The sequence below is a fragment of the Euprymna scolopes genome, chromosome 25 (assembly GCF_053919585.1).
Source record: "Euprymna scolopes isolate OS-2025 chromosome 25, ASM5391958v1, whole genome shotgun sequence".
In the NCBI taxonomy this organism is placed as follows: Eukaryota; Metazoa; Mollusca; class Cephalopoda; order Sepiida; family Sepiolidae; genus Euprymna; species Euprymna scolopes.
This window is the reverse complement of record NC_136506.1, coordinates 255,756-274,366: the sequence shown is the minus strand read 5'-3', so window position 1 is coordinate 274,366 and position 18,611 is coordinate 255,756. Positions and strand designations below refer to the sequence as shown.

The following is an 18,611-nucleotide window of genomic DNA, read 5'->3' as shown; positions in this document are numbered from 1 at the left end:
ACATATATATATAAATGTCATTAAAAAGTTATTTAAATTGTGCTTAACAGCCATAGAAAAAGGATATCATACAATCTGGGGAGTCCGATATCAGACTGATTTCCAATGTTTCCGGGATATTACTGCCAGGTCGAACGAGTAGTGATCCAAGGGAAAAATCAGAGGTGATATTCTGGATATATCTCTATATATTCCTTGTTTCAAACAATAAATTCTTAACTTAAATATATATGTATATATTTTAATCTACAGAATTTGACTATAATCATTAAACTTATATATATATATATATATATATAACTACTTCATTTACTCACATAAAATTTATATACGAACGTATAAATTTATGCGTAAACTTAAAGTATTTATTCAAAAGTGCTCAATACGTAGATAGAGCTAGTTAGTTAGTTATAAAATATATATGGCGATTAAGCTACACTGAATATTCCGCGTTTCATCCACCTTAGGATTCTTCAGGCTGAAGATATATATATATATATATATATATATATATATATATAGTTAGTTAGTTAGTTAGTTAGTTAGTTATAAAATATATATGGCGATTAAGCTACACTGAATATTCCGCGTTTCATCCATTCCAGGATTCTTCAGGCTAAAGAATCCTAGAAGGATGAAACGTGGAATATTCAGTGTAGCTTAATCGCCATATATATTTTATAACTAACGAACTAACTATATATATATATATATATATATATATATATATATATATATGAATACTTGCAAAAACCAAAACAACAAGGAGAAAGATAACATCATATGTGTATTTTTCGAATATTACAATTGTTTCGATATCAACCAGGCAATTTAAAATCTTATGTTATTCAAGAATTTTCTTGGTAAACATCTCATGAAGTAAGTTGAAAAATACAGGGTTAATGTGTATCTTAACACATGTCCTAATATATATATATATATATATATATATATATATATATATATATATATATATATATATATATATTTGTTTTTCCTATTGAATATGATGATGCAATTTTATCTCCAAAAGATTTATGGGGATTTTTTTCAATCAAATAGCAGCAAAGTTTATTTTCTTGTTTAATTTTCTACCGATTGGTTGCTCTTCATTTCCGATTCCGCTGTGATAGTAAGTTTTCCAAATTTCTTCTCGGTGGAAAACCTGATAAACGAAAACAACGGACTTATTTGAAACATTCCAAATAATTAATGACTTATCTAATTAAGGTGAACAGTTTCTAAAGATTATTTTTTCTCAAGATTGAAAAGGAGACTTCATCAGTTTAGTAAATGAATTTTGTTAATAAATTAAAACATGTTTTACTAAAGTTGCCAGCTGAGTTTACGAGCGGCAATAGCGTTGATACATTTTTGATGGGATTCAGTGAAATAATTGTAAAATCGGTATACAGATGGTATTTTGTTCTGTTAGCCATGACTGGATAAATTTTTCAACTAATTTGTAATTGTATCTTAGTATCGTTCGCGCTGAAGATTTAGTTTTCAGCGTTTCTATGACTGAAAGTTAAATCCCCAATCGCAGATGATTTGTGACTATCTTGAAACAAAAACAAAATCAAAAAAGACAACGATGAAAGCGTGGTTTATGTTCATTTAAAAACGAAAACAAATAAAATATTTGTACTAACTAAAAACAACTTTTATTTCTTGACGATTTTGAAAATAGCAATAACAGCGTAGAATACATGGTTTAAATTTTACTCTTAAAAATTATGGACGCTAATATAGACCTATATTTAAATCATTAACTTCAAATCGTTATAACATACACGTACATCCTCTAAAATACAACTCGTTCTTACCTGGTGATGTTGCTGAGGATGAAACGTAGTGTAAGGAATGTGCTTTAGGGACGACCAAAAACAAATTCATATGACACTCGCAACCCGGCAACTTTGACCTCTGGTTAAAAGTAAGAAAATGTCTGCTCCGGTAACGAGTCACTTTATACGGGCTTGTCTTTGATTCTTTGGAAATCTGTGGCAAACAAGTTATTTTACCAAACAATTGTATAATTGCGGCCAAGGATTGTTGCTTAGTTTTCTATATCCAAGATACTCCATACTTTCCTCCATGCTCCTCTCTCAACATATGAAAATCCTGGTATGGCGTCCGCAAATAATAACACGATCGCCAAATGATGCAAGTATCAAATTAACTAATTAGGATGATCATGATGCATAGAAAGTACTATATCATTGATTAGTTGAGCGCCAAAACCTTGATGTAAGTAGAAACTCAATTGTTAACAATAGAATTCCTATTCAAGTACTATATAGACTTAGCTTTTTTTTTAGAAGTCATACTTTCTGATACAGGCGGTTGTAAAATGAAATAAAATCACCAGTAGCTTATTAGTTTGACTGATAACTCTGATTAGCATGGAGTTGTTTTCGCTCTTGCTGATTATCTCAATGAATCGGTCCTTACCTAGTAATCAATTTCTACCTGTCTGGCCAACATCCTCTTGAAAGGTTTGGTTCTCAATGGAGACCAAAATGTTAATAGCGAGCACTGTTTACTTTGCAGTATACATCAAGACAATACATACAATACAATGACACTATACTGCACGCGTTTCCAATATCCTCAGAAACATTTAATTATGTAATCATTACGGTGTCACATTCAACTAAATCGACAACTTTATTGTTACACACCGCTGATCATAAAGCGCCTTTAATTATCGTGTCTTTCAGTTAGCGAATTTGGTTCCGATCAAGTATTGATTTCAAACAACTTTTAAGCAAAATGCAGTATCGGATTTTGCATGCAAAAGTATTGGATGAAACAACAAGTAAGTCAAAGGTCTTACTTGATAACAAAAAAGGTGAAGGAGAGGGAATAAGGTTAAGAAAAAGTTGATTACACGTGAATGTATAGTCTGGTGGAATATTAATAATCAAGTGACGGTAAAATCCAAATATATAACTTCAAGGAAGTTTACTGAATTTCCATTTGCACAAGTAAAATCCAAGGAAACCCCGTAATTGGAAGATGGTCCAAAATAATCCAAAGGCAGAAATCCATTGAATAATTCTAAAATAATGTGTACAAGGGGAAAAACGGGAAAAATTCCAATAATTTTATCTTATATATATATATATATATATATATATATATATATATATATAAATTTGAAATGGTTACATATGATTTTTATTCAAGCAAATATTACAAATATTGCTCAATTCAACGGAGATACTGTCTTTATAATTCTGTTTTTATTTTTACGATTTTCTGTATAACTTTTTGATATCAAAATCGAAAATATTAATGAAGATTCACAAATTGTCACTGTTACGAGCGCTTTCGAACCGGTTAACGGTATTTTACCACCCCCACATATACACTTAAAATAAATAAGATGCACATGCGTTTCTATTTTGTTCATCGGTTAATCAGAGAATTGCAATAAGTCAGTGTGTAAACGGAAAGCAAAATTCCCACCCCTTCTAAGCTTGACGTAGAGAAACAGGGACGCGACTTCAATCGTGGAAACTGAATAAGAATCCAAGTGTTCAGATAAATGAGACTTGCGTCTGCTGCTATGGATGAGAGAGTTTTTGTTTCAGGTACGCCATAGTTGGGACAAAAACCACTGAAGATACGAAAAAGAATATAAAAAGTACATACTGCTTCGTTTTTATACACCCCGCAAAAGGTCTGATGTGCCGTAAAAGTGATCACTGACACGTAAAATAAAAAAAGCTCCTGTCCCACATTACAACTGAAATATTCACCCAAGATTAAAACGATGAAACACTAGTACTATTCCTCAAGAAAAGTAATAGGTGCTGATAGAGCAACTACCGTGGTATCAGCCTGATTGACGTGCCTTTGACTCTTCTAAAATGATTCCAATCAGAGCGCGACGCCATAACGAGGCTAAACCAATGTGGGGTTCGTCAAAGTTCTGGATAAACCTATCAAAACTGCACCTTAAGAGGAATCCTTGAACATCATTGGTGCTTCCAGTCTCATTAACTCAGTTACTTACTTTCTCCGCCCTTGTAAACCATGGTACCATCTGGAACGTTATGCAAGCAGATATTGTTCCGCCTCAACTTCTAAGTCTACTTAAAGCACACTACTGCTCAACATGACAGTTTCGCAAAACAGTGTTCCACAGACGTGCAGTTCTAGGAAAATTATTTTTATTGCGCCATCGTCTGCGTTACTTTGAATGCCTAAAAAGAGTTTCCTAATGTCACTGTTAGATGCAGTTTTGTCATTAAGGTCTTAGATTATGCAATTGGTATCGCTTTACTTCTTGAAATTGAAAATTTATCTGATGCTTGGTCACCTATGAATGGATTTTGTATGTTGTATCGCAAATTGGAATTACATCGAAAGCAGAGATACTCGCTGCATTTATATCTGAAATCAAGCCCAGCACAAAAGTAATGATCAACCAAGTTCTCGTGCTAATAATCATACCTAGTGGCAGTGACGTCTTGCCAATGAGAGTTGAAGAGGTTATGTGATTGGAAACACTTTATCATAATGTATGCGTCGTATTATCGTGTCCGATGGCAGCACTTCCTCTCAAGCAACACAGTATTTTTGTCCTGAAAAATAGCATCCCCCGATAAGTCATCCCTCAGGAGACGTCAACACTTACTTGGTCATACTTTTATCCGTATACCAGGAGAATTCAGCTTCGAAGCTATTGATTCATATTACATGCAGAGTTGAATAAGTAAAACCTGACCGATAACTATTCCAACATAGCTGAAACTAATCTGTTTAGCCATTAACTTCAAATCGTTAAACTGGATAGGGTTTCGTGAACGATGCAGTGACAAGGCTGGATTGAGTCAGAACGATCACACCGGATGAATGTTGTTTCAAATATGGAGGGAAAATTGTAATTTACTTGGCTAGTATGTGTGCGTGCTTCAAAGAGTCGGTTGTGTAACAAAACAAAAAACAAAGACAAATGCTACAATAGTGATACCCGGTTGATTTTATGGTTGACGATCACGTGAGTGACGCAGACTCATTGTTCCTGTGCAAATGAGACAGGTGAATAAAAACGGACGTGAAGTGAACAGGAAGACGAATTGGAAGAAGGCGATTTACGTACGTTGTCGTGTGCAAGTCAACTTGAAAGCGTGTCAAGTTTTGGAGTTAGAAGTTTGACAACAGTGTGTTGAGTTGTGGAGTTGAGGAGTTGGAAGTTTTGACAACAGTTGGAAGTTTTGACAACAGAATGTAAAGTTTGGCAGTTGGAAGTTTTGGCAGCAGTGTGTTGAATTTACTCAAGCAATTGTTAGTTGAATACAAGCAAGTGCTTAATGATCGTAGCCCAGCCATCGTTGGGTATTTTAAATATGTCAGTTGCAGAATTTGTTACTAGCAAAGGTCAGAATATTTTCTTTTCTACAATAGATGGACAAAACTTCAACGAATTCACATTGGAATGTTTTTATTTTTACTGAATCCTATTGAAAAGCTGGTTTTTCTTCTTTGCACGGTCTAATTCCGGCAAACAGTGGAACTTATTTTAGCTAGATTCGTTTGAGCGAACACGAGACGTGAAATCCCTCTAGACGGTTACCTCATTATCCTGCCAGATATCTAAATTTCACAAGCATATATGTGCTGCACGCGAGACTTTCTGTACTCCCAATAAACATTTTATTTATATTGACCTTGTTGAACTGTTTAGTATGTTTTCATGTATATTCATTATTGTTTCAGAATTGAGCGATACTTTATATGTGTGACGGTTATAAGTATAACTTACATGTGATTAACTCTTTTTATAACATGATTCATCAGAATCTTCGACATCTGTAAAGCCTTTATATGTAAGGAATTCTATAAGTTTGTGGAGCAGTAACGTATAGTGCGTCGTACAATCTAGCAAATGCGTAAAGCACTTACTGAACTTAATCGCTCCCTGAGAATGGGGTATTGCAAGAAAGTTTACTTACCTCTGCATCAGCTTTCATTCTTTGATTGTGTCAGGAATTGATTGCTTTTTTTTGTTTCTGGTAATAATATAACGAGAGGGCCAGCAACTAAAGTCGCGATTGCAAGGATAATAAAAGGAAGACCTTTGCCAAAGTTTCCTGCATTAAAATCGCCCTATATAATAAAAAAGATAGAACAATTTAACGTTTTATTTATCAATATCATTCCAACATTTAATATAAGATTAACAGACTATTTCCCAGAAGAAAAATGTCAATAAATAGATCATGAACAATAAGACATTTCATTGTAAGGTATTAGCTAATGTCTTGCAATTTCATATGATAGTATATGGCAAATAGATCTTAGATTTGAAAAAAAAGTATATCGGCTGGTCAAATTCTTTGGGGTAGAATTATTTTGCAACGTCACTCTGATGACATATTTGTTAGAAAGACCCTTATAAGGTTGTTATAAATTCATAAATTTCTAACACATAGAAGTAAATTAATTCGGTTCTTCTTTAAAAATCAACTCGATTTGTAAAGAATTCAAAACAAATATTTATCATGTACGTACTCATGATGGAATAGAGATGCCATATTCCAAAAATTACATACATTTATCAAGTAGTTACTTTATATAGAAAATCATTTTCTTACGATTTTAACGATTTAACTAATGAATTGTGTCCATTATAATACTCATTTGGATTCCGATAGTTAACACTGAGTTACATATAAAATATTGCGGATCAAATAATGTCATTTTCTTTCGTAATAAAATACGAGTTTTTTAGTTTTAAAATAAACTACTTGATAAATGTACGTGATATTTTGGAATATGTCATTTTCCTGCCGTGACGTATACGTATATCATACAGATTTTTCTGTGCTTTCTGTACTTTTTAAATTAGGTTATGGTCAAAATAAAAACCACACATTTATCTATAAGTTTCCCAAAGTTTCACATTTAACTTATTGAACGAATAATAGAGGAAATGAAAGCCAAGTACAATTGCACATTCATTTAGAGTTGTTGACATATAAAAAGCCACAAACATCGCATTATGAACGGCTTAATTAATGAATGTTTTTCCATACGTAGTGGCAGTTCACTGCCGTTTCCAGGCATGACCCAAATATTCTTCGTTTCTCTTGATGTTGTGATAGTATGTCACCGTTTCATCCCTTTAGATAACTCTCCCAAAAAGGAAGTTTCAAACAAAGAATCTCTAGTTTATGGCACCGAGATTAAAAATAGGTCTTTATTATGGCCCCTTTTACTGTATCATGTGTTCGAGGTTCTTCTTTCCTAAACAATAAATTGTATCTCAGATGTGAAAGGCGAGGCATCCAACGTTATCGAGATGTGAAAGGTGAGGCATCCAACGTTATCGAGTACTCTTTTTCTCTACTTCTTTTAATTTTCACAAAGGGAACTAACTCAGTGTATTTAGTTTTCCTATGTAATTGTAGTGATTAAATTCACTTAAATAATCGTTAGTCTAAAGTAACGTTTGTTTATAAGAAAAAGTCCAGAGGCAAACTTCAGATATTTGTAAACAATTGCTATTCTTCACCTCACTCTGTAAGACAAACTCGAATGTTTTCATAACGTTTAACTCAAATGATTTTCTCCGTGACTGGTAACTTCAAACACAATTGGAGGAAATAACTGATAATCAGATCTAACGAAAGAAAAAACGAATAATTTGCGATTAACATACGTGAAAAAATAACAAAGAAAAACATACTAACCAGAATCATGATGTACGGTGCTGACAAGGATCCTACCCGGTTGAAAGTCACACAAACTCCAAGGGCGCCATTTCTCGCTACGGTTGGATAGATTTCGCACGCATACAGATAGATGATATCAAATGCAGCTGTAATAAAAAATCTTCCGACGATACAAAACACCAGTGTAATCCATTGTAAATCTTAAAAAGAATATAAACAATATGGAACAATGATAATTATTTGAATTATTCTGAGTGGACGCGCGAGGCAACGAATAAATGACAATAACAACGAATAACAATTAGTTCTAAATGACAGTGTTATTAAGGTTACAACTAATCTATTTCCATGAATTAAAAAGCCAACTCAATTCGAAATATCCTATAGATTGCTGAGATCGATACAAACGCTTCCGCGTACGTCGGGGTGAACATGTATCCACATAAATGATATGAGATATAATATTTTATGTATCAATTTTCAGTATTTATTTCAATATGTGAGTGGAGTTAAGTACTAAATTATGAAAATATATAGTAAATAAGCTACATAGAATCTTCCGCATTACATTCCTGTAGGTAATCGTCAAGCTGAAATGAAATGTGGAATATTCTGTATATATATATATATATATATATATATATATATATATATATATATATATATATATATATGAGAGAGAGAAGAGAATGTTGTGTTTTCAAATAATTCACCAAATTACTACATATTCGCGACAAATAATAAAAAAAATCAATGTGGATTCCGCTGCTGGGACATGTTATCATCACCGTTATTAAGATTAGACCCTTTTCGGACAAGGGAATTAGTAATTATTAGTACTGCAGTAACTTCTACATTTTGGAAAAGCGTTGAAAATATCAGCAGGAAGAAATCTTCAACCTAATATATTGACACTGTTGAGCTTATCCAGCGAGTATAAGAATGGAAAAATTGGAACTGAAAATGAAACGAAATAAAACGAGATAGTTTGTAAATAATTACACAACATTTTAATTTAAAACGTACTTTCCTGTGAAATTATTTAGATCTATGTATACTCAAAATTCATTCAAAATTGAATCTTAATAAGATGCAGCATAATATCTCACCAAATTTACTTGCCTCAACTTCCTTTTTCACATGAATTGCTACGGATACGAAGAAAAATAATTCGTGATGTACCGTAGTTTCTTTTAAATATTTACACACTTTTATTTAAAACCCTTTTCCCTGTGAAATTATTGCGAAAATGTTCAAAACTGAAACAGTAAATATTTTCATTCAAAATTGAGAAAAACTGACATCTCGACAAATCTAATTTGCCCAACTCTTTCTTTATCCCTCCTTTTTTGTGAATTCCCGACGATGCAAGAAAAAATGACTTCGAGACGTACCATGCTAATAACGCAATTTCCTTTTGAATTAAATATTTCTTTAAATAAATAATCAACTCTTTAATTTGCTATTTATTTTTATAAAATTAAAGTAAATTTTAAAATACTGTGCATAATTAAAATGCTATTTTATTTTATTTCATTTCATTTCCAGTTCCATTTTTTCCTAAATACTAATCGTGCGGCCCGCCGACGTTCTCTGTAAATATTACTAATTTTATTTGGAAGAGTTTGACTGAACGGATATATTTATTTATTTTCTGTAAACATTGCCGAAATTTACAATTTATTTATGTAAAAAATTAATTATACTTATTCAATTGTATTTTCATTTTGTATTTGGAAAGTGGATGCTGAATGCAGAATTTTCAATGATACTTGGACATTAAATTACTTATTTACCAAACGCAGTCGAAAGCCGATTTGTCCCATGTATCAGGACAGTCTTACTGTGAATAAGATATCAGCCGACAAAAAAGTTTCAAGGAATTTTCTCCACAATCAAGGAAAGATGACGTTTAGCTGGTGAAGCCTCAATATAAAAAACAATTTTTTATTTATAAAAAGAAAAGGCAAAGATATTGTCATTATAAACGCCAGCTATGAATTTCAAAGCTGGAAAAATAAAACCATTTTTAGGTGATCATTTTTAAAGAATAATTATTACTCGTATTGAATAATGTTTGTCCGAAAATGTCTATTTTAAACTACTAGTCTTCTACAACGACGGCATGCTGCGTATCGAAGAAATATTAGTAGATGTTAAAAATAAAATAACGTACACCTGCAGTGAAGTGCAACATTTTTCCATAGCAGTCGGTATGAACACAGACTAAGTGATACTGTGCAATTTGGTCTCTTGGTATAAAGCGTATATACTTTTTTTCATATTTTTTAGGAGTTTATTCAGTTTATTCTCATGAAGAAACCGTGACCGGAGCAGATATATTTGCAATTATTTTACTCGTATATGGGAATATGTATTCCATTATTGTGTGTGTGATTCATTTGTGCAAATTTCTTATATGCGTTTCAAACATACACGTTATAGTTTCATCCATTTTACATCGGTTGATGTTTTCACTTTAAAGTATTTTTACGTTCCGCAATGGAAAACAAATTTTTATTCTTTTAATTTTTATAATTTTTTATATTATTATTTTTATTTCTTTTGGTTTTTCTTGATTTCTTAATGTTTATTTTCATTAGTTTTTAGATATTTATTTTGAAAGTTTTCTTCATGTGAGCTTTTTCTTGATTTCCCGTTAATGTCTTTTTTCCGGCGTGCGAACAACCATTATAACACAATCTAGCCCTTGAAATCGATAGAACACTGAAAACTCGAAGTTTCTTTTTAACTGGCCAATACTCAAGTGTGAAACGTTAACAGATAACGTTTAAAACAAGCCGAACATGCGGGGCCACCCTTTCACTAGTGACAAATTTACTTTCACTATGACAAATGTTTATGCAATATTTCCCAAAAATCCAAGGCGTAGTTATTGAGAAAATGAACAGACGAACGATTCTGGGGCAATTTTCCTTATATAATGGCCTCTACTGGGGAAATCAGAATTTTCCCGGAAAACCCGTTCTGGCAAAAATTTACCTTAACTATTACTAATATTTGTGCAAAATAAAAAAATATTCAAAGCGTGGTTATTGAGAAAAGAGCAAACAAACGAATGGACGAACGGAAGTGAAATGCTAGATCCAATCCCTCCTTTGTCGAAGGACCAATAAATAGATTTCAAGTTAAATAAAGTTGCTATTACAGTTGTAGGGCGGATAAAGTGTAAAAGACAAAAACACTGAATAAATATCGCCCAGATTGCAAAGAAAATGTAGCGAAAATTGCAATTTGCAAAATAAATACAGAATAAAAATATACTAACGAAATATATGCAATTTTTTGTTAGAGTTTTTAATAAGTCTAACATATATGAAAGCTCTTTTTGCCTCTAGCACAAGGGACGATGCACTGTTATATTTACGACCTCGCTAATATTAAGGTAATGTTTAGAGCGGGTTTTGTGTACGATGCGAAAGAAATACGCTTCACTCCACATTAGTATCATACAGACATTGATCAATAGATGAGGCGTGAATTAGTGAGCGCCCCAATGTGCTTTGTAGACACCCGAATGTATTATTTAAACGCACCTTGCGCTTGTAAATATATTCTCATAATCGTTGTGGCTTGCGTAAACATGCACGGTATGCTGTGCTACTCTGATTTCTAAGTGTTGAAAAGTACGAACAACATAGTTAGCCTAACACTAAGATTTAAATGTATATGATACAAAACTTTTCTTGTGTTATTTGGATTATCTTGACTGTGAGTTTCACAATGTTTCGGTCGATACAACCTCCGATCTTATCAGGTGTATTTTGTCGAACTCGGGAATGTTTCTGTCGAACTCCAGAATTTGGACGGAATTTCGAGCGGAGCCATTTATTTACTTTACGGGGGAAGAATGCTCGTGTTCCATCAGCCAAGACCCGTGGCGTAGTGGTTAGAGTACTTAAAAAAATCAATTGTAAGAAGTTATATTCTTCTGAAGGTTGAAGGTTCAATCCTCAACGTGAGTGACCGAAACATACAATTGCGAATTACTTAGGATCTTTATCTATTAAAAATAGTATTTCTTCTTTTATAAATAAAAGAAGTTTTACGTTACACCGGTGTAACGTAAAATATTACTCTGTAATTGTTTTATTTATAAAAGAAGGAAGACTATGTAAAGATCGGAGGTTTTTTTTCGATTGTCGATACTTATCGGATGAATTTTTCAAAAAAAAGAAACATATCTAAAAAATATGCCAGAAATATAGTTGCCTTTGGTTACATTTACAAAAGATAGGGTCAGCCATTTTGGAACCTATGAGGAAGGAACTCTCTCACACATACACACAAATTGACTGATATATATATATATATATATATATATATATATATATATATATATATATATATATATATATATATATATTAATGCTCGATTATGAAATGTGATAATTTTGTAGATTAATTCTTAAGTCAACCATTTTTGGCTTAAAACCTATAGGTATATGAAAATTTATATATATTAAGTCTCTCTCTCTCTCTCTCTCTCTATATATATATATATATATATATATATATATATATATATATATACATGTAAACTGTGTCCATCGCTTTATTGCAGATTACAAAATAATCAATATTTCAGTAAATATAAGTTATAAATAGCTGAAAATTACACCATCCAAGGACTGTATTAAGGTGAGATAAATCCTAAAATTTCATCAAAATTCATGTTATATTTAAAAAGTTATGTTATTTTTTTAATATTCAAGGAATTTTCACCGTCCATCGCTTTATTGCAAGTCTTCTAAGATAATGCTTTAGCTCAATAAAACAATACCAAAGCATCATAAATTTATATTGAACACATTTTCTGGGGAAAATTAACAAAAACAAAGGCACATCCCGAGGTCTAAGTGTCAAACAAACGAATTATTTGTCAACATATCCCCCATGTTTTGAAATTACATTAAACAACCTTTTGTCCACTGAGGAGGTCAATTGTTTGATCTGAGATGGAGTAATGGTTCTGGAAACGTCGACTATTTTGTTCCAAAGAGCATCCTTCAAAGAAAACTGCCCTCCTCCCTCATAAACTCCTCATTTCAATATTGACCATAGGTGTTCGATGGGGTTAAGGTCCAGAGAACACGGTGGCCAGGACATGAGGGTTTCTCCAACAAAGCCCTGAGATCCAAGGAAGGATGTAGTTGCCCTAGCAGCATGAGATGGGGCATTGTCATGCATAAAAATAATCTTAAAACGACGTGATAAGGGAAGATCATCTAGCCATGGTAACAAATTCTCATTTAGAAAGGCAGTGTAGGCATTGCTGGTGAGCTTGACACCTTCTGGCACTCGGAATGGTCCACATAGCTTATCCCCAATAATTCCCGCCCAAAACATTATGCCTCCACCTCCTTGTTGGCGACGAAATTTATAAGGCGTTGGAGTTCCATTTGGATTCCAAACTTTGGCCCATCCGTCCTGTCCATCAAGGGTAGCACGAGCCTCATCTGTAAACAGAACATTTTGGCAATCCATTTTCATATATTTTTGTGCCCAAGCCAATCGTTTTTCTTTGTGGGTTTGGCTCAATGGAGGCCTTGGAATAGGATTGATGTTCCTTGCCATTTCATTCAGTACATTGCATCGGGCTTGTCTGGACCTTGGTATTACTCCAGCCCTCGCAAAAATTGTTGCACTGGTGCTGTTTGGGTTGCGCACAATCTCTCTACAAATTTTTCGAAGATCCGGATCAGAAAGGTTCCTCCTTGTGCCCTTATCTTTCCTGGGCTTGATGTTGGGGTTCTTGACGAATGTAGCTAAAGTTCGGGGATCCCTTTTTAGTTCTGTGGCTAAATTTATGATCGAGAGTCCTTCTGCTTGTCCTGCAATAATCCTCTGCTTCTCGGTAGCTGTTAAACCTCCCTTTTTTGGTATTTTATGAGACCTGCAATAAAGCGATGGACGGTGAAAATTTCTTGAATATTAAAAAAATAACAACTTTTTAAATATAACATGAATTTTGATGAAATTTTAGGATTTATCTCACCTTAATACAGTCCTTGGATGGTGTAATTTTCAGCTTTTTATACCTTATATTTACTGAAATATTGATTATTTTGTAATCTGCAATAAAGCGATGGACACAGTTTATATATACATATATATAATTATGTTATTAAAGTGTAACTCTTTAACAAAGCAAAGCTTATCAAAATAAGAAACGCTCAGCCCTATTAAGAGGAGAAAAAATATATATTTAATAAAAAATTAGGTATAAAAGTTATACATAACTTTATTATTTCATCAAAACAATAAGGAAAAATAATTGGTAAAATTAATTTTTTACTTTACTTTTCCTTATTCTTCTGATAATATGATAAAGTTATATATAACTTATATTCCTTATCTTTTACCTAATATATATATGAAAAAATATAGGGCATCAACGTTTTATCTTTATTGTAAGATTTCTTCTAAATGAATAAATTGAAAAAATAAAATATCAGTACAATATTTGGAAATATATTTGTTTTGAAAAGTATGACTTTGCTTTATTTAGAAGAAAAACGTTGAAACATTTGAAATCATACATGCGGTGAAAAGGATGGCTTATTTCTATTTCGGAACGAAAACAGTTGTTGAAAATTCTAAAAAAGTTATTGTATTGTGAAAAGAGGAAATTTTTTTAACATTATGTAGCCATTATTCTTATATATATATATATATATATATATATATGGGGGGGTGTATGTGTGTGTGTGCGTGCATCGCTTTTGTAAAGCATAATAAAAGAAAATCAAAGCAAGAACATAATAACAACAGCAATGTCTCACCAGGTCCTCCATAGACATAAGGGAATGTGCTACTAAAACAAGTAACTCCAGATGCAACCATGGACAATGCCAACAGAGTCCGTCTGCCCATGTGGTATTTCAGCAAATATATGCCAATTAAATGCGCTGGGAATTCTACTAGGGCGCCAAGAAAGAAATTCAGGTGAACGTTAGGGTACAAATCTCTACTGTTTACAGTCAGTGCATAGTAACACAAACTTACAGAAAACCTGAAAGGACAGTAAAAGCAAAGAACATAAGATAAAAACGTGTATCATTAATAAAGATGTAAGAAACGCCAATCTTGTCCAACTTCAATTGTATTTATAAGTTGAGAAATAATAATTTTCAGTAACTTATCTGTATAGTTCAGTCATTACCCGCTGTAGTAGAACCGGTGACAACTTGCTAATCTCAGAGCCAACCGTCTAAAATCCAGAAAGAGTCGACATCAAGATTCGACATCCTCTTGTCAGCTCTTCCTCTGCGTGTGAAAAGCGCTGAACCGTAAATCATATAGTGATATATTAGCAATGTTGCTTCTCCGCTATTCCTTTGTGTGTTCTATTCTAAACCAGTCTCGATTTCATATGCGATCGCTAAACCTAACTGGTTTCAGTTTTGGGGGTGAGGTCCTGCAATATTATTAAGGAATAGTTGCGACTAACAAACAGGGCTTTATGTAAATCAAAAATGAACTTGAGGCAAAATCTTCGTGAACTGAATGCAGAAGTTTGATTAAACAAACAAACAAAAAATTAAGCAACAATTAACGGATCTTTTGTCCATTGAAGTGAAATTAACATGTGCTTAGTGTCAATTAGTGTTCTGTAGATTAACTGGTGTCGAGTATCAGACAAAAAATCAGAGCCTGGGTCAGTTTCCACATAATAATTACAGTAATTTCATGGTAAGTAATTTTTTAAAACTAGTCGAGTTTTAATATTCAGTTATCTGATGAAATCAAACTTTTTATAATCATTATTATATAACTTATGAGAAAAATCATTTCAAATTACAATTACAAATATTTAATTGAGTTTTTTTTACATTTACAAGTTATAAATCAAAATATGAGGATTCTATCTCCACTCGTCGATACCAAAATGGCGGCTTGAAAATAGGTTCACGTTATGTCGAATGCATGTGAGAATTTTAATTTAATAATCTTTTTAATGGGAGTTTTACATATTTTCTTGCCGTATTTCAGCTGTTCCTGCTTTACTTTGGATTAATATGATTCTTTTAATAATTAAGTCAAAGTCCCAATTTGAATAGTGTGTGAAAGTAAAAGCTGGTATTTTTGTTTACTTATTCTGAAAATATCAGAAGACGAAGAAAATATAAACATTATCAAATTTAAAAATATAACAAAGATTATGATTGTAGACTATCGTTTAATTTTCGTTATTGGAATTCGATTAATATGCTCTGGCGGCGTAAACATAGTTTTGTTCAGCTTGTAACTTTAAATATTTGGATGATATGAAAAAAGAGTATATATATATGTGTGTGTGTGTGTGTGTATGTGTGTATGCGTGTGTGTGTGTGTGCTGTAATATTTTGATTGCCGAATTCCCCTCTGAGCAAAGTACCGTAGGTTTGCAACAGCAGAAGCCACAAACAAATGTATTAGGTCTACACTAATAGCCGCTACCTTATATAATTTTAGAATGACATTTTAGACATATTTAGTAGTTATAATGCAAGACTACATTTTGTTCGAGGAGCGCCATCATCACAAACGCCCCACCTTAAAAGGAAGTAGTTAATATTTTCCCCTCTAATTCTAAAGTCCTCTCACCGCCACAAGGTTACACCGGGTATAAATATACGCATTATAAATATACTGTCCTGTCTCTCTTCGTAACTGCATCATGAACTCATAGACAAACAATTACCTTTCCTTTACACAGTTCTAAAATAAGAAGTTCTCCCCTTATAAGTTCCGGCCATTCTCATTGGTTGCCCTTCCACAAATCGCTTATTCGGGATGCCATATTCTTATTAAATAAACGAACACACTAAACCTTTACAAATATGACCGCTATCTCTGCGCGGTACAATGGTTATAGCCAAAAACAAACCGATTGTTCTTTATTTCTATGAATACAATGTTTCGTTTACTTATTTTGCTGTTTACTGCAATTTATGCTTTCTGCGTAGATAAAAATGTACCCGGGAAATTGAAGGTTTTCAATAAGAGCAAGCGACCGCGATAGTATGGACAATAATATACACGGACAAAGCTATAAAGAGATAGAGATAGGGAGAGGGGGAAATAGGGGAAAGCAGGCCAAGAGAAAAAGACAGAGAGATATGAAGAGAGAGAGAATGGAATATCGTCATAAGCGTAGTAAAGTAAATCACAAGAAACCAATTGCTTGTTATTAAATTTATATCAATGCAATGTCTCGTTTAGTTATTTTAATGTTTACTACAATTTACGTTTCTGCATAGATAAACAAATGTATCCAGTTTGGAAGTTTTCGAGAAGAGCGATCGAGCGCGACTGTATGGAAACTAATATACATGGACATAGTAATAGAGAATTAGACGGATAGAGAGGGGGGAACGAGAAAACGGGAAAGAAAGAGATATTGACATAGAGAGCGAGAGACGGATAGGGAGAAAGAGGGGAGTGACAGAGAGAACGATAAAGAGAGACAGAGATAAAAGGAGAGAGGAGAGTTGTCAACATCGTAGCCGTGCTAAAGTAAATCACAGCTACAAATAAACTATTTTTTTCCTTTATTTTTTATTTCTTATTACATAATCGTTCGTTGGAAACCATTTTCCTTCTATACCCTTTAATCAGTACATAAATCGACATCGCTATCGTTTTCTTTCACCGTCAACTAGACCGTTATTTTCAAGATGTCAGTTTTTGCGCCCGCCTTTGAAAGGCGTTTGCAAAGTTTATACATATATATATACATATATATATATATATATATACACACACATATATATATATATATACTAGCAAAAGTACCCGTCGTTGAATGGGCTCAAAAACAGAAAATGGACTCTGATTTGTGAAAGTATGATAGCTTATGAAAAGGAAGGGTTGTAAAGAGATAGCTTCGAATTTGGGGGTATCAAAACCAAAGCAAAATATGATTAAAGTAAAAATAGATTAGATAAACTCCATAATTTATTATACCATACCTGTTCACACTGAAACACTTATCACAATATTCTGTGGATCTATATTAAAAAACCTTGTGAAACTTTGTGTCATATTTCCATTCTGTGGAGGTCAGGCGCGAATGAACACCCCATAATTTTATTATACCATATTTCGTCAAACTGAAACATAATTATCAAAGTATACTTACGCAGATAGATATGGAAAGTGTTTATTAAAGTGTGTACCTATTTCCATTCTATGGAGGACAGGCGCGAACGCAAACCCCACAATTTTATTATACAACCCCTATTTAAGTTAAAACATACTTTTAAGTATTATTATGTACATCTATATTAAAAACACTTGTAAATGTTTTTTTTTAATTTTTAAATTTTTTATTTCCATACTTTGTGAACCAGGCGCTTACGCAGACCCCATAATTTTAATGAATCATCATTATGCCAGATGATCAAACATACCCATTCCTGTGTCTCGATACATCTTCTATCATTATATATGATCAATTTTCTATAATAGCCAAAACTCTAGGAGCCTATTCGTGACCAGACACACACAGACGTTCAGCTTTATATATATATATATATATATATATATATATATATATATATAGTATAAATAGAAATTAATAAAAACTGAAGAAAGTGCTCAATACTGTTGTAGAGCAAATATGCGTTTTATTTTTTATTACCGTATCTTTCTGTTAAGTTACATTATTGTGTCAGCTACCTGGCCGTTTTTTGGCCGTCTGTAGCTTCCTCAGACTTTTACAGAAATGTTCGTTATGATGGGATGAAAGAGTGAATGATCAGGGGAGAGGTGCGAGAGGACCTCTATATATGTGTGTACGTGCGCATGTGTGTGTTCGTGCGCGCGGCCCTAGCTAACTCTCTCCAAGCAATTAAAAACAAATAAAAACCAAATAAATAAACCGAATCATAGCGCCCCCCCCCGCCTCCGAACCTA

The 18,611-nt window shown here is 32.9% G+C and overlaps 1 protein-coding gene across 1 annotated transcript; it reads right to left on the bottom strand.

The window, feature by feature from the left end:
* Window positions 1-1,009: 1,009 nt before the first annotated feature.
* LOC145247241 (organic cation/carnitine transporter 2-like) lies at window positions 1,010-14,719 on the bottom strand. The gene is made up of 4 exons (XM_080108863.1): window positions 14,495-14,719; window positions 7,707-7,888; window positions 5,967-6,120; window positions 1,010-1,165 (listed from the first exon to the last, which is right to left on the bottom strand). The coding sequence occupies exons 1-3, from the start codon at window positions 14,583-14,585 to the stop codon at window positions 5,974-5,976; spliced, it is 420 nt and encodes a 139-aa protein (XP_079964989.1). The 5' UTR covers window positions 14,586-14,719; the 3' UTR covers window positions 1,010-1,165; window positions 5,967-5,973.
* Between the last annotated feature and the right edge of the window lie 3,892 nt (window positions 14,720-18,611).